The 21,617-nt window shown below is 39.3% G+C and overlaps 1 protein-coding gene across 1 annotated transcript; it reads left to right on the plus strand.

The window, feature by feature from the left end:
• Positions 1–1,398: 1,398 nt before the first annotated feature.
• On the plus strand, positions 1,399–20,828 carry LOC104251186 (1-acylglycerol-3-phosphate O-acyltransferase Pnpla3). Its single transcript, XM_059816653.1, has 9 exons — positions 1,399–1,585; positions 7,222–7,454; positions 8,209–8,274; positions 11,148–11,357; positions 12,497–12,557; positions 15,041–15,256; positions 16,228–16,360; positions 17,592–17,708; positions 20,537–20,828. Exons 1-9 carry the CDS (start codon positions 1,399–1,401, stop codon positions 20,826–20,828), a joined length of 1,515 nt encoding a protein of 504 aa, XP_059672636.1.
• Positions 20,829–21,617: the final 789 nt, after the last annotated feature.

Raw genomic sequence — 21,617 nt, forward strand, 5'->3', positions numbered from 1 at the left:
GCAGGACTCCACAGAAACACCTGAACTAGTAGTGAGGAAAATAGTCTGCAGAGCTGAAAGCATGATGGTATTGCTACACTGATGCAGACAAGAGTCGGGGCTGGTTGGCACCAACACAGCACTTTCTTCACACAGGCATATTATGCAGCAAACAGGCAGATCTCACACAGTGCTGTGCTGATAAACGTATGGGCCTGTTCACAGCTAAGTTAGACATTGTGATGCGGCACTGTGTTGAGCAGTTCTGTAAAGGCAATTGCAAATGATCAGATTAATCAGTTGGTGCCAATGACTCCATCAGTGTGGTACAGATTTTTCTGGAGATCTTCAGGTGCTTAAAGATGCCATTATGAGACCTCCAAAAGTCCACCAGTACCTGGCACCTGGTTTTGATGGATCAGTCAGCCAGGTACTATTGAAACTCTGCTAGATGACACTGTTTTAGAATTGAAATGGCATTTGGCTGCTTTGCTTGTACTTCTGTACGTAAAATGTTGGTAGAACTTGAGCACAGAATTGTGTAAGTTAATGGTTTGAGATGGTCAGGAAAAAGCAGATTATTCTATCGTCTTCCCTTTCTAAGCCTAGTATTATTGTGAATTTTCTTCTCTTAAAGTTTATTACAGGACTGTTGAACAGTGCTTGCTCTTGCAGCAGGTCATGAAACACAGATGATCGTATATGCTAGCATGATATATTCCTTTGAGCCTTGGGTACTCAGGGTAATTGCTGAACCCGCACCTTCCGCCGCCTGCACGGGCTGCGGGAGCTGTGCCGTGTCCCGCTGCCCCGCAACAACTGGCAGCAGCGGCAGATCCCAGGGCTGCCTTGTCTCTCAGCCCAAGACTCACGGGCGCGTTTCAGCGCTACCACGACCCGGCTGCCACGGCCTTACCTAACCCAGCCTGGGCCCTACTTGGCGGCGTACGGCTGTGCGTGGGGTGTGCGGGACGAGCCCCGCGGGACCGATTCGCTCGCGGGCGGGGAGGAGCCACCCGCCCCAAAGGGCGGACAGGAGGGCCCGGGGAGGCCGCGGTAGGCGAGGGGGCGGAGGAGGTCGGGGGACTCGGGACCGCGGCCGTGCCACGCGGGGCGCGGGTCACGCAGCAGCGCGCCCTCCCTCTGACAGGGGGAGCGACAGGAGGCGGGACCTCATTTGCATCTGCCCTGGGGTTGGCTGGGGCGCCTTGGGGCCACCGGGGCGGGGCGAGCGGAAGCGCGGGATTGGCTGCTGCGCGGGCCGCCGGCGCTGGGCGCGGCCGCCGTGTAAGCCGCAGGACGGCCCCGCCGCTCGCGCCTCAGTCGCTCGGCAGCGGCTGCTGCTGCGGGAGCTGGCTTCTCCCTAACGGTTCGCGCGCGGGCGGCGCTCTTCGCGCCGCTCTTCGCCCGGCGCTGACGATGCTGGACCGCGAGCGCGGCTGGAGCGTCTCGTTCGCCGGCTGCGGCTTCCTGGGCGTCTACCACATCGGCGCCGCCACCTGCCTGCAGGAGCGCGCCCCCCACGTCATCCGCGACGCCCGGCACATCTACGGCGCCTCCGCCGGGGCGCTCGCCGGCGCCGTGCTCGTCGGAGGCGGCTCTCTGGGTCAGCGGCTCCGCCCTTTGGCCCGGCGGCGGGGGGTCCGGCGGGCTGAGGGGAGCGGGGCGGCGGGCTGAGGTGACTGAGGCGAGGCGAGCCGCCGCGCGTCCCCCGTGCCCCGCAGCGGGCCTGCGGGAAGGGGCGGGTGTGGCGGGCCGGCTGCTGTTGCGGCCCCGGGGAGCGCCGCGGCCCCGGGGGGCGCTGCGGGCTGGCGGGGCGGGACTGGCTCTTTTTCTCTCTTTCTCCTGTTCTGCCCCCAAAGAGGAACGTGACCCCTTTTATGACAGTAAATCCGAGCGGGTTATGTGGCGCTGTAGGTGCCGGGCTGGCTTTTTTTTCTCTTCCCTTACCTCTCACCCCGTGCACATCTCGCCGCCGAGTAAAATGCACAAAAATGGTGTGTTTCCTTGAGGGTGGGGGAAGAGGCAGGTGGTAAAGTTAGCGTGTCTTCACCTTGGATGGACGTTTAGCAACCTCCCGGGCTCAAGGAACGGTCTTGACGATGCCTCATCCGATTTCAACACTTGTGTAGTCAAACGGTCGGAGTTTACTACCTCAGGGACAGGTATGTGTGTCCGTCTGAGGAGTTCCCGTGCCGCCGGGCCTCGGAGTTGCAAATACCGGGTTGGTGACCGCTGCGCTTACCTTTCTGCAAAGCGGAGGAATTAAAAATTGTTGGGTGAGCGGGAGCCAGCTGAATCCTAACACCCTTCAAAGCAAGCGGACTAACCCTGTCATCAGTTTGAAACAAAGTATTTGCACTTTATTGGGAGATAATGCATCTCTTCCCTAGTTACCTTTGCACGTGAAGTTTCAGTTAGCTTTAACTTGCTTCCTCTAAAGCTGCTCCTTTCTTGGGGTACTGCTAAGAGAGTTAAGGTCAGGGCTTAGGTTAGCTTTAATGTGCTTTTCCTCTTTAATCTGTGCACAGTGTATATTGGATAGGTCATTTAGGTATATGATTAGAAACAGTGGGTTGAATAAAATCACTGATTTTAATTGTGATTTAAGTAGTAGAGTTAATCTTGTTTGGTATTTGTACTGGATAAAAGATGTTAGTTTGTAACTAAATGTAGTCTCTTTTGTGAAACAAGCACTTATTTTCTAGCAGTGGGAGAAGTATACCTATTTAGGGCTCGTGAGAACCCAAATATACATTTATCTAGTGAATTAGACATGCTAGACGTTAAAGCAAGCTTGATAAAAGTAAAATACCAAGGTGTTTAGGATAGTGACTGGAATGCAGTTAAAAAAGTGTATGAAATATCTGGAAATCTAAAAATGGTTTTCCTTGTTTTGAATTTGGAGAGGGTTTGGGTTTTGCTTTTGAATTTCTGAGGGAACAATTCACTGACTAAAATGAACAGAAGTTCTCTGTATGTGCAAGAGAGTAAAGCTGAGAAATGCTTGTCCCTGCTGCTTAGCCATTGATCTCTATCACGTATGCTTAATTTCTTCAAAGCTTTAGCAATAAACTTGTGCTACTGAAACTTTTTCATTCAATTCTGCTGTAATGTCGTAACGTAACACACCTGAATTACTATGGGCCTAATATCAGCTTTTAAAACAAATCGTATTTATCTACAATAGCTATTTATTTTTAGAACGTATCCAATTTTAAGTCTTAAGTCATTGTAAATTATTTAAGAAGGAAGCTGCTTTAAATATTTGAAATGCTCTTAAGCACAAAAAATTGATATTGTTTACCTTAAAGTATACGTCATTAACAGTTTTTTAAATTTTTAGCATTTTAATAATTGAGACTTGCAGACTTTAAATTATTCCCTTGTCTTTCCCTTCTCATATGCCAACTGAGATATTTGCTTTTCTCCGACTAATAGAATAGCTAGTATGTGTGCGATCACTGCCCAAGTTATTGTATTTCATGGGCAAGTGTGTTTCTTCTGGAAACTTTAAAAAAAACAAAAAGCCATTTGGGAATGTTGGAAGACAATTCAAAACCAGCCACATTCTAAAATCTGTGAACCACTGTAAATTCATCAAACTAAGAAGGTATTCCCATGTTAGTCCTGTATCTTTTTAGCTGTTAATTTTTTGTGAGTTTGTGTGAAAGCAGAGGATTGTAAATAAGCGCTAAAGAAAAACTATGTGGTATAATTTGATATATTTCATTAGTTCATATTATACTCCTCCCTTGCATTGATACACTTTAATATGCAGTATTTATTATTTCTGCAGTTGTGGTTCTAAGTCCCACATGTTTTCACAGTGGCATTTCACTGTGGGAAGACAGAGCCAGACTCTTCTCAGAGGTGGGTAGTGGAAGGATGAGAGGCAGCAGACACAACCTGGAACATGGCAAATTCTGATTAGGTATAAGGAAAAGAAAATTACCGTGAGGCTGGAGCAGGTGCCCAGGGAGGTTGTGGGATCTCCATCCCTGGAGGTGTTCAAGACTTGACTGGATCCAGCCCTGAATTAGTATGCTTGTTGGTGCACATAAAACTGGAATGTGTATGTGTATATATATGAACAGGGGTTTTGACTAAAATTGATGTACATATTTCATCTCTTACAGGTTTGTAGCCGGATGTTTTAAATAAAGGGGTTTCTTTGTGCTTCATATTATCCGGTGGATAGGCAAACTGAGAGACTGTTTTGAATAAATGTAAACATTAGCCATTGAATTGGAAAAATAGTGTACTTTTCCAGACTGAGGAAGAAGTTTCCTTCATTGAATTTGGGGGAAGGTAGAGGGAGAAGCTTAGAGGTGACTGTTCTTTAGAGGTTGAAGTGCATTCCAGGCTATTCCAAACTGGAGCTGTTAAGGTGCACGTCTCTTGTTAGATCTTCCCCATGGATGTCTTGGAGATCTGGTATTTTGGTGGTGATGTGATCATCCATTCTAGTGGGGCACTAAAGAGAATAGATTTGGTGGGGACTGTAAATACAATGTCAGGTTTTACTCTGTGGGAAATGAATTAATAGTTATTTAACCATTAAAAATAGGAATATAGAAGTATAACTAGAAACAGTTCACCTTTAATAGGAACATTAATTCCTGTAGCTCCCTTGTGTTTAAAAAAAACCAAAACAGATGTACCAAGGTCTGCTTAAAATTCCAGTCTGACTTCAGTTCTAGCCCTCTGTCCCTTTCTGAGAAGATCCCATTTTGGAATACACCAGCCTAAGAGGTAACTGTATTTTAGTCCTGTTGAGGAAGGAAGGGAGAAGGAAAGAAGCTGGAATACTTTGAAGTCTGTTGAATTAATAATGAACAGTTTTTTAAATTTTCAGTACTTTAATACCACATACTCTTAGTTAGACACAACATATTGGGTTTTTTTTGCTTAGGAACTCTTCTCGTATTTAAAATAGGTTACAATAAATGAAACATGTAAACTTGATTTTTTTTTTTCTTATTTTTTCCCTATAGACTACCTCAAATGTAGAAATTCTTGTATGTGGAAGAGATGGGTAAACTGTGAAATCAAATTTCATTTGATGGGTAGTTCTTTTTGAAAGAAAGTGGAAATGAGAGGAGTTCAGATCTAAACTGTCAGAGGTCATCAGTTTTGCAGCCCTTTAATGGGGTATGTAAAGTGAGCTGATAGTTGTCTGACATTTTTTACGGTGAGAGGTAAATAGTCACAACGCAAGGTTAGTAGAGGGCACTGGTTTACTTTATTTTTTCTGCAGAAGCAGGCTTGCAGTGCAAATGAATGAAGATGTTACCATGCTTCAAACTTAAGTAATAGCTTGAGCTTCAATTTGACAGGATGCTAGCTAGAAAAACAGGGTCAAGACCTGGCAGAGAAGTGAGAGCGTGTGTATTTGTTTGCTCATGTGTCCATGCACCCAGTGCTCTTGGTCTGCTTTTTAGAACAAGCAATTTACTTGCTTAGTGCATAAGGTTTCAAAGATGTACTTATTTTGCAAAAGGAAATTAATGTATGCACTAAGACTGCTGTTCCTTGTTCTTGTAGTTCAGTATCTCAGACTCCTGCAACGTGCCTGATTTCTCTCTTTAGAAAGTTTAGAACATTTAACATTGTTAAATTAGTTTATTAAAAAAAAAAAGGAGGTGGTAATTTATATCTGAGTGTATGAAAAACAGAACTGCTAAAACTGTCTACATAACTACTTTTGGAAATAACGTCTTCACTTGCCAGAATGTGACTTGTGCCATGTTTTAATTGCATGTAAAATGTGTTTTACTAACATAAGCATATATTTGACCATGAACAGTGAGCTGTATCTAAATTGTTTGCTGTCTTCTGGGGTGGGAGGTGGGGTCAGGCTACTGGTATCAGTGGATTGATTGATGGACCAAGGCTTCACTCTGCAAGGGCGGAATGAAAAAAATTGTGATGGTAAAAATGGAGTATGTCTGATACCTCAGATTTTTTTAGGGATAGTCTTTTGAACATAGACTCTTGGTTTACTGTGTTAAGAATGAGAAAGGTTTAGGTATTGCTATTTGAGGGGGGGGAAATAATGTTGTAGAAAGATAATATTTTTGGAAATTAATCTTATCTCAGAGGCTTAAGCAGAGTTGTTTCCAGTGCAGCGCTCACATTTAACTTGGTAAGTTGAATCCTATCTATTCTAGAAAGAGTCTATGTAAGTTAAAATATGCAAGTCCTGAAAATATTTTTAGATGACCTTGTAGCATATCACTCAGGTTAATAACCTGTTACTTTGACCTTCCTCCCCACCCCCTTTCCTCTTCCAAGTTGACGAGCTTATCAGGCAATTCCTTCAAAGTATGCCCTGGAGAAACATGACATTAAAAATTCAAACAAAACATTGCAGGTGGATGAGCTGCTGTTCTTACTATGACTAGGTGTGTGGTTGTTAAAATGCTTTTAGTGTTCTTCAGGAACAGTCGTGTCTTCTGTAGTGGTTTGATCTAGTTCCCAAATGCTGATTTAACTGGAGAAAAAATTCTTACATGTCTGTTACATATTGGTAAAAATGCACCTATTTAGGTGGAAAGCTGTGTGAGAGGTGTTAACAGATCTCCTCCACATTCCTTACCCACTGCTTTAAAAACTTCCCTCCTGACGTTCCTTACCATAAGTTCACATTTAATATCTCCTTTACTGTGTTTACATATAAATTAAGATAAATGGTGCCCTGAAACCTTAAGTTTGGTTGAAGTCCAACAAGTGTTACTAGCTGTGATGAACCCAGGCGCTCTGCTTCTTCAGCAGATGTACTGTGGACCTTAAATCTGTGCATCATACACCGTAGGTTTTTATGGATGTTGCATATGGAATATGTCCGTGCATACATGCTTACGGAAGGTCACTCATCTTTGTTTTTTCTTAAAGAATGTGTTTCTGGAATGAATAATTCCTAACTGAAGCATCTTATATGGGTATTTTACACCTACAGTCTACATATAAATAACATATAAGTAACTTAGTGGCTGGGTCTTCACCAGGAGTTCTATTTGTAAGTGTCAAGTGACTTTTTTTTTTTTCCCCTCAGAAAACTCCTAAACTCTGTTAAACACTACCGGACAGTTATTTTATCTGTTTAAAAGCTATTGAATTTTCATGCTAGCAATCGGAGAGAGAAGTTGGAGCTCTAGACGTGCTTTATTACTGGAAGTGTGTTTTTTTGATTTTTTTGACATATCTTCTGTGCTTAAATTAAACGCATTTTATTTTCAGCTCAAGCTTGTGCAGATGTTCTGGCGTTAGCCAAAGAAGCTAGAAAGCGAAATCTTGGTCCTCTTCATCCTTCCTTTAATGTGATAAAGATAATAAGAGACGGACTGATGAGAAATCTTCCAGAAAACACTCACCAGTTGTCATCGGGCAGACTGTGTATTTCACTAACCAGAGTATCAGATGGTAAAAATACATTGATATCTAATTTTAACTCTAAAGAAGAAGTTGTCCAGGTATGTTTATTTTTGGTGACTTTTAAAAGTTTCTGTAATCTTAAGTCCATTTAACGTCATCCATTGGATTTCTGTTCTAAACATTTTAGGATATTGTGACTTTGACAGTGTTTTAAGGATTAATTCAAGCTTCATTACACTAAATTCACTTAATAGTTTTCCCAGTCAATGTATCTGCAAACTGTTCCAGTGAGTAGGTGCAAGGGATCAATCTTAAAAAAGATACACTGCACTTTGAAGGCATTTATCTAATGAAACTGTATCCTTCATGTATAAGAATTTTTTTAAGGTCATTCTTATAAAAGCAATTATTAAGAAACAGTCAAAAATAGCTTTTAAAAATTCTTAATATCAGTTATAAAGCTAGTTTAATATGATCCCAGAATGTTGATATTTGTGTCCCCAGTTAGTTATTTGGGTTATTCAGAAAATGTACAGCTTGAGTGAATGAATGATCATAAACTTGTCCTTGCTAATTAGCATTTCTAGAAATGGTCTTTTAGTGAGTCTTATAATTTTTTTTAGATGGAGTGTGGTTACATTCTAAAAAAGAAATGCGGAATACCCTCATCATGTTTAAAATAACGCTTGATAATAGCCTTCCCCCCCTTCTTTTTATTCAAGTGTACTTGCTGGGGTTTTTTTTTGTTGCTTGCTTGGTTGTTCTTGCTGACATCTAAAGAGATAAAGATAAATGATAATTTCAATAATAGAACAGTTACCATTTAATTTATATGGTCTCATTTTCCTACAGGCTTTAATCTGTAGTGCATTTGTCCCTATTTATTGTGGCCTAATTCCACCGTCATTTAGAGGTGTGGTAAGTCTCTATTGTTAAGATCTAAAAATAGTTCTAGCTATTCTGAAAATACTAAGATTTTTTTTTAGTTATGCTACTGTAAAATAAATACCTTCATCATAGCTTCTAGTACTGTAGCTGTATGTTGCAACTTTTCAAACAAGCAAGAAAACACTAAATGTGTGGAAGATCTGTTATGTATATTTCTTTTCTACCCTGCAAAACACACACATGCTTGCGCGCTCTCTCTTAAATTTCTTGCTTGCTGATGCAGTAATTAAACAAGGGTATTCTAAGCTAGCAAGTGTTTAACTTAAGGATAAATATTTATTGAAGAAAGTGATGCTCATTCACCCGCACAAATTTTCAGGAAGAGTCACTTATACATGTTTATTTAAAAAACAAATAATCTTGTAAGGTAGTTTATCGTTAATCTTTGTGTTCTTGCTGTAGGTAGATCTGCCTTAAAACTGGATTAAAGTTCCCTGTTCAGGGCAACTTATAAACAAAGCTTTGTAATGTCTTCTGTTATTTGTATTCAGTGTAAGAAAGGTTGCTTTTTAAAGGTAGAGTGTCAGTATACTAGTCTGTTCTAGTCACAGGAACTGTTGATTATAAAACCTCTTAATACTTCATGGCTATACTGGCTTTTCTAAAATCCCCCGTTAAAGGGGAAACAACTGCAGAAAAGTTAAGTATAGTTTGTTGTAGGTGTTTTGATTAACAGGTCTGGAAGCAGGCATGCATTTCGAATCACGGCAGTGACATTCATGGCTTTTTGTTATAGTGTATTAACTTGCATGTGCTTTCCTTCCAACTTTGGTGCTCCTTACACAAGGAGAGGGGAAGAATATTGAAAGAAAACTCAAACCATCTGTAACAGTGGTTGATTACAGACTGTTCTCAAGGCAATTTGGAAGTGCTAAAAGTGCTAAAAGGTCAAGGATAGACATGAAATGTATTTTCTTCTTCATGCTGAAATTTAAGCAAAAGTGATTAGAACTGTATAGGGATTTTTCTTTATCTGTACTTCTAAACCTTGTATGTCTCCTTAAACTATTCCAGATTAAAGGTGTTATGAAAACAGGACGTTGGACTGAATCCAAGGTTTAGGTAGATCCAGGCTAATCTGGCTATTCAGTTCTTGTCACCAGACAACAATGTTATTTTAAAAGGCTTAGTTCAGAGTACAAAAACATGCAAGTGATGCTTTATTTGGTTCTATTTTGAGGGAAGGGGAAGGAAGGAATCATTGTGTCCTTTTGATCTTTGCAATTATTTTGACAGGATTTTAATGCTTAGGAGGCATTTTTGATGTAACTTGGTAAGAATACCACAGTTGCATATGCTTGGCATGACTCCTGTAGGTCTTAAACACAGTAGAATGTCAAGTATGTAAACTTGGTAGCAACTTGATGTTTACTGGCTTGGTGCTTCATGCATGTATACTTTAAAACAAAGACTTAAGGATAACTTTCAGCAAGTATATCTAACTGCCAGTTGTGAATCTTTTGGGTATGGTGGGTTTTGTTTGTTTTTTTTTACCCCTTTCAAAAACAGCAATGGTTTTAGATTAAAAAATTACTAGGGGGAACAGATAGGCAGAAACTGCAAATAATTAAAACCATTTACCTCTATAGAACAGTGACTCGGATGCATACTTCCACCTTTTAGTAATTTCATGAGAAGGCTGCATGCTATGGCTCCTTCTTTGCCAAACCTGTTGTATTGTACTTGATACTTCCGCAAAGGACTTGGTGATTGCATGGGTACTTTAGTGACTGCATTATACACCTATAGGAAGTCTTGCATCCGAGAAAGCTGACAGGTAGAAACAGGCTGCTCTAGAAGAGTATGTTGGATAAATTGCTCTGAGCTGTCCTTTTCCTGATTCCTAATTTGTTTCTCAGAATGGGCAGGGAGTGAGTATCAAGGCAGATGAAATTGGTAATCCAAGTTATTCCTGCTCAAATCACCTGCTCTGTTACATTTACATTTTACAAGGACCTACAGGTTATGTCTGTTGCCTAGTTAGGAAGAAGGAGAATGCAGCCACTAAACCAGCTAAGCTGGTGGTCTTTTGCCCCTGTCAGAACAAACTAGCTACAGTTGGCCCCACTGGAAAGATGGCTGTTGTGAGAGAGTTGAGGAGTTGTCTTTAGCCATAGCTGCTGCACTATAGATTGGTTAACCCAATACAGAACTCTTCAGTTCTTGGATCTTAAAATGTCTGAGATGGTGATGCACTAAAACTACAGAAATGGGCAATTCAATGCAAAGGAGACAAAAGCATAACCTGGAACAGCTTCTAAACTTGCACTCAAAGCAGAATATATATCCATGACTGTTGACAAGGTTTCTGAAGCATTGTCCATTTTTACTTGCAGTTTCTTTATGTCCAAATATTTTTGATGCTTTTATATCAAATTCTAACTACTAAGAGTAATTTCAAGTTACTGCTATTCTAACTAAATGGTTTAGTATCACAGAACTTGAGCTTTGAATCATAGAGTTATTCTTTTACTCGTATTCTTTCTAAAGAAGTACCTTGGTAGCTCTTTGGTTGATGCTCTCCTTTGAGGAAGAGGAGGCCGCTGTACTACTCTGTTTCTGGATGTTCTGTAGGATTATGATCTTTAAAATGGACTTGCTCTTTCTTAAACATACAGAAACATCCCAAATAGAATACTCTTAGGCTGTCTATGGAACTACAGGTAGGAATGTTTTTTAGCTAGCATTAGGGAACAAAGCACGCTACTCAAAATGTTTAGTCCGGGAGCATAGGCAGAGACTGTTCTGTTACAGTCTTAAATGCTATTTAATTCTTGCATGGGAAGTCTGCTAGTTAGAAATTTTCAGCCTTTGAGACTTCTTATTTCTGTTAATTTTTGTAGCGCTATGTGGATGGAGGAATCAGTGACAACTTACCTCACTACGAATCTAAGAATACCATCACAGTTTCGCCTTTTGCCGGGGAGTGTGATATCTGTCCAAAGGGGAATTCTGCCAACTTCCATGAAATGAATGTGACCAACACCAGCATTCAGCTCAGTTTAGGGAACCTTTATCGTTTAACACAAGCGCTCTTTCCACCAGAACCTAAGGTAAGTCTCTGCCTTCATGTAGTTACTAAAACATCTTTCCATATAAAAGTTTTGCTTTTGCAGAAAGCTACAGTAATCTTAGCATTCATCTAGTTATGTAGAGTTTTCTGGTGACATTTCTCTTCTTGTTTCTATTTTTTTCATAGTTTGTCTTAATTCACCTTATTTTTAGTCTCTTTCAGAATAAAAATGCATGTCCTGCTATTGGCTTTCAGTATTTATTTGGGAATTAGCACAGGATTCTATCATAAAATCAACATTGGTAAATTAATAACTGTCAGTTTGTAGTCCTTTCATGTTTACTTGTTAACCAGGTGCTTCAGAACTTAGAAGAAGTTCTAAAGCTTCCTGGTTTTGTAATGTTCTCAATTAACACTTCATGCAGGCAAGTTGCCTTGAAACTTTGCTAAGCGCTGTTAATTGAAGATTTGATGAGGGAAATGCTCTTGAATTGCCATTGTGGAAGCTGAAAAAATGAAAACAGACTTTGCCAGTTGGCTTGGGATATACTACAGAGGGGAAGAAATGTTCCTGACTGGTATAGATATATTTTTTTAATTGAGGGCTTTTTGACCACTTGAAGAAAAATGTTAAATTCTACTTATGTAGGCTTTAATTTTTTTTATTTTTTTTTTTTTTTTTGTCTAGGACTACTGTGTAGGTGAGCTGGTGTTGCATCTGGTGAAAGATGTTTTCATATGGAAGACTAAGTCTGAGTTTGAGCATAAGAATTGCACAGCTGACTTTTCATAGTTTTGGGAAGTGGGAAGCACTGGGAGGGAAGGAGGGGAATTGGCGTACTCCAAGCCACCCTGTTTCATTATTGCTTGCATCTGCTGAAAGGCTAGTCAAAGAAACAAAAGGGGAGGAAACTCTTGCAAATTGTTAGAATGCTGTCATTTTATGTGAATAATTCAGTGCATCTGTAATAGTTGAAAGATAAGTTCATATACGCATGATTATGTATGCATTGTCACAGTAGATATATTAACCCAGATCTGTTGAATTATAGCCATTGTTAATGTAGATTTTTCTTACAAGAATGGAGGGTGGATGGAAGTGGCTTTTCATCCTGCAAACTGTTGACCTTAAGTTGAATCTCCGTTTATTTGTCTGACTCACTTACCCTGTCCTTGCAGGTACTAGGAGAGATCTGTGAGCAAGGATATTCAGATGCCCTTAAATTCTTGAAAGAGAATGGTATGTTACACTTGTGGATAATTATAGATGATGTTGTCTTAACCTGAGTTAAAAAAAAAAAGGGGGGGGGGGTGAGGGGGTTGTATGTAGCTAAGGAGGGACTAGGTCTTTGAGGTTTTTGAAGGGATCGTGGTTAAGTTTAGTTCTCATAGAAATCACATCGTTGTAGTAACTATTCACCTGAGATAAGTTGTGCTGCCACACAGAAATTGAACTTTCAGATTTTTGTCACATTTGTGTGAAGTGAATGTTAAGGTATTGTTAAGTGAAATTACCAAAGAATTCCAATTCTAGGGAAATCATATTATTAGGATAGGAATAGGCTATTGTTTCCTACTCCTGTGAAACCTGTATCTTCTTATCACCACCTCTCTGCTATCATCCAGGTGAATTTCTATGTAAAGCCTTATAGTCTAGAACTGGGAGCTGGCTAACAACAATATAAACTCAGTCACAGACAAATCCTCAGACTGTATCATAAAAGACTTTAGAAGAAGATTACTTGTAATGTAGCAGTTGTTGGGACCCAGATAAGTTTAGGAAGAAGAATTGAAAGTTGCTCTGCTCTACCGCTAGAATTCTAGTAACATATTTTATATTAATAAATGTTATTGCTATGCACACTTTGAGACAAACAAGTTAAAGACAGTAACTTGATATTAGCATGAAGTTAACCATGTGTTAACTATGCCTTGCCCCTGTAGTCTTTGGATGAAGAAGCGAATTGGTACTGGATTGGATTAGAGGAATGGAAACTGAAATGTGATGTTTGCACTGTTACAGATAGTACCAGCTGCAGTATTGTAATGCAGTCATAGATTGATGTGCTCACTGTTTATACTCTGTTATAACTAAACATTAAATATTCAAGTTTTCTTGGAACAATTTTCTTCAGTGTTAAAGAACGTCACGGTTCTGCTTAAGAGTTTGTTTTTCTAGTAATATTATTAAATATTTAATGAGAGAGTCCTGCTTTATACCTTTTACCAGGTGATTAAAAGCACAAGCTATACAAAGAGCCTGTAATTTGTGGTTGTCTGTGCTAAGATGGGTTCCATTGTTGCACTGCACCCACAAGTTTCATAGAATCATATTTGGGTTGGAAAAGACCTTAAAGATCATCTAGTCCCAACCCCCCTGCCATGGGCAGGGCCACCTTCCACTAGACCAGGTTGCTCAAAGCCCCGTCCAACCCGGCCCTGAACACTTCCAGGGTTGGGGCATCCACAGCTTCTCTGGGCAGCCTGTTCCAGTGCCTCACCACCCTCATGGTGAAGAATTTCTTCCAAATACCTAAATCTACCCTCTTTTAGCTTAAAGCCATTACCCCTTGTCACTACATGCCCTTGTAAAAAGTCCCTCTCCAGCTTTCTTGTAGGGTAGGCCCCCTTCAGGTACTGAAGTACCTGAAGTTTCCTGTGTGTGTTTCCATCTGACACTAATATCTGAGATTCCTTGCAGCTCTTCCTTGGCGTCTTTTCCTCATGTCCTCTGTGTATTGCACTATTGTTCTTTTCACACTACTGATCCTGTGATCACCTTTGTTCTTATTCTGTCACAGGTTTGTCTTGCTTCAAGCTTAATCAGTGATAATTATAACCTTTCTGAACGCATTCATTATGCATCTCCTTTCTTGTTATTTCAACTGTAGGAGTTATTTTTTTTCCCCCCATCTGTAACACTTCAGATAACTTTTTTGGTAAATTCACTGCATATTCTTTTGACAGAGACAAAAGTGTCCTGAAAGACACTGCATAGTCTTTTAGGAGTAATTGTAAGCAGGATACAGATTCTGTTGTGTGTAGGTATGGATCCTAGTCAAATTTGGTAGTCTTCATATATGAATAACTTTGTAACGATTTTCTGGAAACGAGTATAAATACTCTTCTCGTATTTTCACTTTGTGCTCATTATCTAGTGCTTGTTTCTAACGTAATTATCAGTGCTATTTCTTAATTGGCACCTGTTTTGCAAGGCAACCAATGTTGATTCAGATCTGTACTTTGGATATATCTTAAAACAATATTGTACCCTACTCGCTTTCCTTCTCCACCCTGTTGTGGCAATGCCTCAAAGTACTCATGTGATACATGCCATGTTAAATTTTCCAAATGTGTGATGTGTTTTAGGTGTTTTCTTTCAAATAAATATTAAATCAGTTTTCCTCCTCTCCTTTAAATAATTTGCTTTCTTGCTGGAAAACAACTTTGGTAAATGACTGAATGTTTCCACTCCAGTTTCAGTTAATTGTTCACTTTTTCCTTTTCTTTAGAACCTGTTTTAAAGTAAGACCTAAACCTGCAAAAGAGTATTCATCACTGTGATTAAACATTTGTGGGATTATAAGAGCAAGTGTATTTGACGTTGGGTAGATAATGTTCCCTCAGGATAGGCCTTTGTACAGATACACAGACTACAGGTACTGCACAGGTACTCTGAAGACCCATGGATCAAGCCTAAGTGGAAGCTCTTGACTCTTTCAGGTATTCTGAATGACTCAATTTATATCCACTTGTCCTTCACACAAAGAAATCCTCATGAGGCTGCACAACACATTGACCATATGAAGAAAAAAATATTGACAGAAAATAACAGAGTAGAAACTTTGAAAGTGGAAGTACTTAATGACCAGCTGAAGCAAAATCCGTGGCCTTTGGAGAAGAGCATATTTGAGAGTCTACCTCCTAGACTTCGTAAAGGTACATGCTTCAGACTGTTTCCTGTAACTTTGAATGGCAAACTTTGATTTATTTTTTTCCCCTGCTTACTCTTATACTTTGCATAAGGTGCTTTTTATTTAATCTTATAACTGCCTGTAATATTAGAGAGACTAGCTCAACCCAAAAAAGTTCCTTAAATACTTACTAAATGTGAACGTGTACGTTTTGATTTAGCTACAGAAATAACATTGAAGCAGGAGGAAGGAGCTACTTTCAACACCACGGAGTCGTGAATTGAATTCTCATTTGGTTTTGGATAAACTTTGTATATGCCCAGTATTTTTGTAAGCATATATTTCACACCGAAGTTGAACCTCAAATCCAAACGCTGGATATCCCCATCTTATTTTTAAAACAGACTTCTGTAGATTTCTAGTTCTCTGGCTTTCCTGTCTTTTTAATAAGCTGTTAATAGACCAAAACCACTTCTGATATTTCTTTATAACTTTTACCTAGGGGTTTTCTGTGCATGCTGGTTGGTATTTTCAAGATCTGAAATTTGTGATCCCAGTGGCCTAGGAGAACAAAGTTTGAAGTGTGATATTTCTTACAACTATATGTAACAACTGGTATATGCAGAACTCTAGAATTTAAACAAACTCCTTAGAGTTACAGAGTGTCTAACAAGACAGGAATGCTACCTAAAATACATAAGTATTTTTGGAGAGGTGAACTTTACATCCTCTTATTATAAATTAATTCTTAGACTTATTGCTTAAGTTCTGGGTAATGCCTTTTGTCTCTGTGGTATGAGTCTGTGTTTCCCATATTTTAAAAAAACATAGAGAAGGTTTATGGTAAGAGTGCCTTGAGATTAATTCTTTAATTTTCTATCTGAGCCTTATTCAGTAACACTTGATAATGTTGACTGAAGATTACCAACTTTGAACAAATTATTTAAACAGTTTTCGAATAGTCTAACATCTCTTTCAAAAATAATTATTCTTAAGCACTGCAGGAAGCTTGTAAAGAACAGAATGGATTCTATGCTCAGTTCTCTAAACTGTTCCCAATGCGAGTGATATCCTATCTGATGCTACCGTATACACTACCAGTGGAGTCCGCTTACTCTGTTGCTTTACGGTAAGGAACTTTTAATGAACCATTTTAGAATTATTATACTTTTGGAAATTTACTCACTGAGAGCTTATTCAGTGTTGTAGGCATTCTAGTACTCTAGAATTCAAGTGGTAACTGTCCGAAGACCAATATTTCTACCTACATAATGCATCCTCCTAAAGCCTTTATAGTCTAAGGCTAGATAAATAAACATACTAAGAAGATTCCTAAACAATTTATTCTTACTACTAGTAGCTGTCTTGTAATTGCTCGAAAGAAGCACTCTTAACTGTGTTTTCCAGGAGTACATTCTTTATTACTATTACTGTATTCTGCAGTGGTATTTGAACTCTATCCAGATAGTCCTTGTGCTTTAGGTTCTTTCTGAGTCAGGAGTGAAATCCAGAGTTTATTCACCATATAAATTTTCTTACCAGGTTTGTTTAGGTTGACTGAAAGTTGTGCTTTTGAAACAGGTCTTAATTTTGTAAGTTTTTCAATTCCTGTAAAGGAGAAATTGTGCTAAAAGAATGCACTATGAACCCTAAGCTTTGTGCTTGCTTAAGAGAATTCCAGTCCTTGAGCAGCAGATGTCATTACTGTCTTTAGAAAATACTTGAAAAATCAAATGTTCGGTAAATGGAACTACATAGAACTTCAGTAAGATATTTTGTTACTTAATTTGGCACTTCTGTGCCATTTTTTGGTGGATGGGGAGGAAGCAAGTTTCAAGAGAATTTTTGTGGGGGCTTTTCCCCCTTGTCCCCCTCTGGTTTAACTGGCTTCTGTTAAGAGCAACATAAGGAAAAAAATACATTTGTGACATTGTTCTGTTTCTGCCTTCTATTTGTTCTTCCATTGTGCTTTTCTTTTGTTCTTCCTTCCTCTTCCGCCTAAGTTGAAACTGACCAGAAAGCTCCTACCACACAGAAAGAGGTCTTGGAGACAGGAGTGTTTTGCAGGCTTCCTAAATGTTGGTCACAGGGTGTGGAACACACATACTGGTCAGCCACTCAGCATAGATCAGAGATGCAGTGGTCTGTGCTGCCCTTTTTCTTAGCTTGTAGAAAAGAGATGAGTGGGCTAGATGGGAATTCAGGGAAGTTGGGAAGAACTGGAGACTTTGGTGGGGGAGTTAACTTGGGGAGAATGAAAGCTGTGTTACTGTGTTGAATGTTGGACATAGTATGTAAAAAATATAACACGAATTGGATCTACTGCTTAGAAAACAATTGTATTTTGGTTTTGATTGTAGGTTAGTAAACTGGTTTCCTGACATGCCTGCTGATGTTCGATGGATGCAAGAACAGCTGTGTCAGATTGCTGGTACAGTTTATTCCCAAGCTAAAAGCAAGCTGTTCTGTACATCCAGGTAAAGTGGAGTGCTGCTGCATGCAAATGATGCATTTTTAGAAATTCTCTTTCTTCTGTCAGAGCTCCCAGTACTAATAAGTTTCTCTCTTAAAACAGGATTTAATAATTTTCTCAAAGGTAATACAAAACAGTTCTCACTGCTTCTAATCCATAGTATTGCTTCTTAAGTATATTTTCTGGTGCTTCTTGTTTATCAATGACTACTACATGCTGTAGATGAAGAGGTGTTGCCTGTTGGTAGGCTTATGCTTTTTGGGGAGAGGGGTGGGTTATGGAGCAGGCATTGGACTGAGAACAGAAATCTTGTTTCTTCTCTGCTCCACAGTAGCTGGAGCAATCAGGAAGAACAGAGGAGGAAAAAATTATATTCAGCTTAGATTTTCCTGCTAAAAACATGGACTTGTTGCTGGAACAGAGAGTTGCACAGCCATGTGAGAGTTAGTGCCGTAAGTAGAGAAACATAGGCTCTCTCTGAGGTCCAAATGCTTATAAATATGAAGTCTCCTAAGATTTTGATCTGAAAAAGCATAAATCCAGACTTCAGCAGAGTAGGTCATATGTATTTTATTGTAATTTTTCTGATGATTGTCTCAACTCCCAGAGTTTCTGGGTAGGAGGTAGAAGAAGGGGGAGACAATTTAGCCCAAAAAGGTATTAGGAGTGAACAGAATTCTTAAACACTTCATAAAAGCTTCCAAGAGATGGCTGTAGCACTGGAGACTCCTAACTGCAGCAGTTATTTTAATTAAAGCATTGCCATGTTTTATATACAGCACGTTTTTAAATTAAAATGAAAAATACCCTTTTATTTGAGCCAAGAGTTCTTGAGCTTTTGTCTTCCTGGTTTTAGTAATAAAGTTAGATAAGGAGGAAGATCAAAGATGCTCTTTTTTGCCCTGGCAATGCTATACACTGACCCATCAGAAATGCAGGTTTGATATGTCTGAGAAGAACTGCTTAATCCTACTTCCTTATCAGAAGCTTTGCCAGGTTCTGGATTGGCATTGTGAAAGATCTGATTCATATGCTTCATCCCTCGGAAGTACAGAGTAGTCAAACTTACTGTTAAAGGTTCTAGCTTAATGAAAGACTTAATGAGGTTGAAGCTTGGATTTCCACCCCCCTTTGGAAGTATTAAATGGTGGCTTTAATAGTAGGCTGTAAATATACTTTCTTTTTACAATATGCAGTTTTATCCAGAATTCAGAAGCATTTAATACCTGTATACAAATAGCCTCTATTCTCCCTTTCTGAAATCAGTTAAAGCCTTTTCTTGTATAACACTAGTTGGCTTTTGAGGCCATCGCTGTGAGCAGAAATGTAGTTCTTGGTATATATTTGCTATCATCCTACTGTCATCTCTTCAGTTATTTGATACCACATGTAATCCAGTGTCCTTCTTTCCTTCTTTTCTCAATGACATTTCTGACTCCTTTCCACAATAAATTTGGGTATAGTGATCTTCCTGCTTTTACCCTTATTTAGCAGCTTCTTGATGATGCTCATATTCCAGTCTTACCAATCATGAGACTCTTCATCTGAAATGGGCATTTGGAAGGCACAATATCACAAGACTGTCTCAGATCTGACTTCTCAGAGGGGTTATTTGGTCATTGAGTCATGATTAACCAGAAACATTGTTTCTCTTCCTTCCTGTGCTTCTCTTCTCTTCCTGTGGCCATAAACCAGAACATGGTGGTCATGTGGCTTTTGCTGTATGCTTTTATGGTGTCTTCAAGGTGATCAGCTCCCGCTGAACTGTCTACACTGTCAAACTTCTAAGTTTTCTGAAGCCTTCCTTTAAGTGGATTCCCTCTTCAGGTAGTTAGGTCCCAAGGCTCTTTGTGTAGAACCCTGCATTGTATTCTACAGGTGACTCTTTGTGGGCTTGTACTTTGTTTCAGCATCCACCAAGAATTTACTGCTGCTTTTGCAGGAAGTAGTCCCCCCACACCTTTTTACGCTTTTCCTCTTACATCATCAGATCTAGCTTCTGTTCTGGAATCAAACTTAAATCTCAAGAAAACTTGCGCTGTTCACAGTTTGAAAATCCTTTTAGGAAACTTAACCTGGTGGATGGTATCTTCTATTGCACCTAAACTTCGGGTATGGAAACTGGTGTTGAAGTGTGTGTATGGTGAGTTAGGTTTTTTGTGTGTGAGAGGGGCGTTGCTGGTTGGTTTGGGTTTTTTCCCTAAAACACTGCAAGAGAGGAGAGGGAACTTTAAAGAAAAAACTGTGTATTTTTGGTGACAGCTTCAGTTTCCTGTTTCTCAAATGGGAAAAGACTAACCTGGTGATTCAGGTGCTGGTTTAGAGTGTAGGAAAGTTCTGTTCCAGCTGTTCAGGTTGGTGATAATTAGTTGGTTGTGAAGTGGAATGCAGAGATGGCATTTGGGAAGTTGATATTTGCTACTCAACTTGTAAACGTTGAGACTATTCTTGTTAATGTTCAGTTAGTGTTGTGATTGGTAAATCTGCAAATATTCCAAGTGGATAGCTGGGGTGAGATCAGGACTATTTAAGAAGTAATGTACAAACTGGGTCTACTCTTCTAAGCTCATCAGAACAATGTGACTTTTAGTGTAACTATTTTTTACCTACTTCTGAGGACAACACATAATGGCAGAGTGCCCTTCCTTTAGAGATGATAATTTCAAGACCCTTTTCTTGTTGTTCCGTATCCTAACTCACTAAATGCATTTAGAATTAACTGTTTTCCTCTAGTGTTCTTCCTTACACGAAGATTCCCTGTCAGACATCTGAACAGTAATAGAAATGTCATTGAAACACTAATAATCTTTTACTTTTTTCTTTTTTAAACAGGAAAGACAATTATGCATCACTAAGAAAATGTCAAACTGTCCCATCTACTATGGAATTTCATTCTTCATACTGCCACCTTAAAATGCCTCACTCTTCTGCAGACCTTGAAACCTGGCTCTGGGAATCTTCATGCTTCATGCACTCAGCTATGAAAAACGCTTCTGCTAACATGCAGGAGCATTCAGACTTAAACTCCTATCCTAATTTTCTTCCAAATTCTGATGAGTCTGGGTTGGAAATAGATTTTGACTCTTCCTCAGAGACAAGTTTCCAAACTGCTCCAGAGTATTAATTTGGAAGTAGATTCCACAGTTCCCAAAATTCCAATTTGGCAGAGAAATTTAAATCCTAAAGGACTAAAGATCGCTTTGTTTATTGCCAATAAGTCTTGGAAAATTATTTGTTTACAGCTTCCTGACAAATGTTTTAAGGATTATAAAAACAGTGGCTGCTATACTAAGTAACAGACTACAATTCTGTTGAAGCACCAGCTTAATCAGCTGTAGTAAGACTTGTAGTAAACAGTGTCTCTCTGGAAATAAATTTTTAAAAAATCTACTTTCAGCATAAAAATGTAAATTCTGTAAACAGATTGTTAGACAAACAAGCATTGATAACAAAAGCTTTTAAAAATATAATTCTTAACAATATCGTGTGTTAGGATTACTTTTATAGCACTTAAATGAAATTGGACTTTTACTTCCTGAAGGGAAATATGCAAATGATGGCCTCCAGTGTCCATTTGCCTTATGTTTAAACATACTGTTGTGTTTATGGAAAAGTTGTCTGTACAAGATACTGTAGGAACAGTATTATTCTACATTGTTGTATGTATTCCACAGTTCATATTACTTCTCCTCTATGGCTCTTTCCCTCTTCAAATACTTAAAAGAGAAAAAGACATAAGAAATGGGACACATGCCCCTGAAGTGTAAACAGGTACAGTTTCAGTGATTTCAGAGGACGTTTTTTGTACTTAATAAGGGCTTAATACTTGATTTAAGTATTGAAAAGTAGGTAAAATAGCGACTGTGATTAGTAGCAAATAATAATTTGAGGTGGTGTTAAACTCTACAGAAGA

The sequence above is a fragment of the Gavia stellata genome, chromosome 4, assembly GCF_030936135.1.
Source record: "Gavia stellata isolate bGavSte3 chromosome 4, bGavSte3.hap2, whole genome shotgun sequence".
Classification (NCBI taxonomy): Eukaryota; Metazoa; Chordata; class Aves; order Gaviiformes; family Gaviidae; genus Gavia; species Gavia stellata.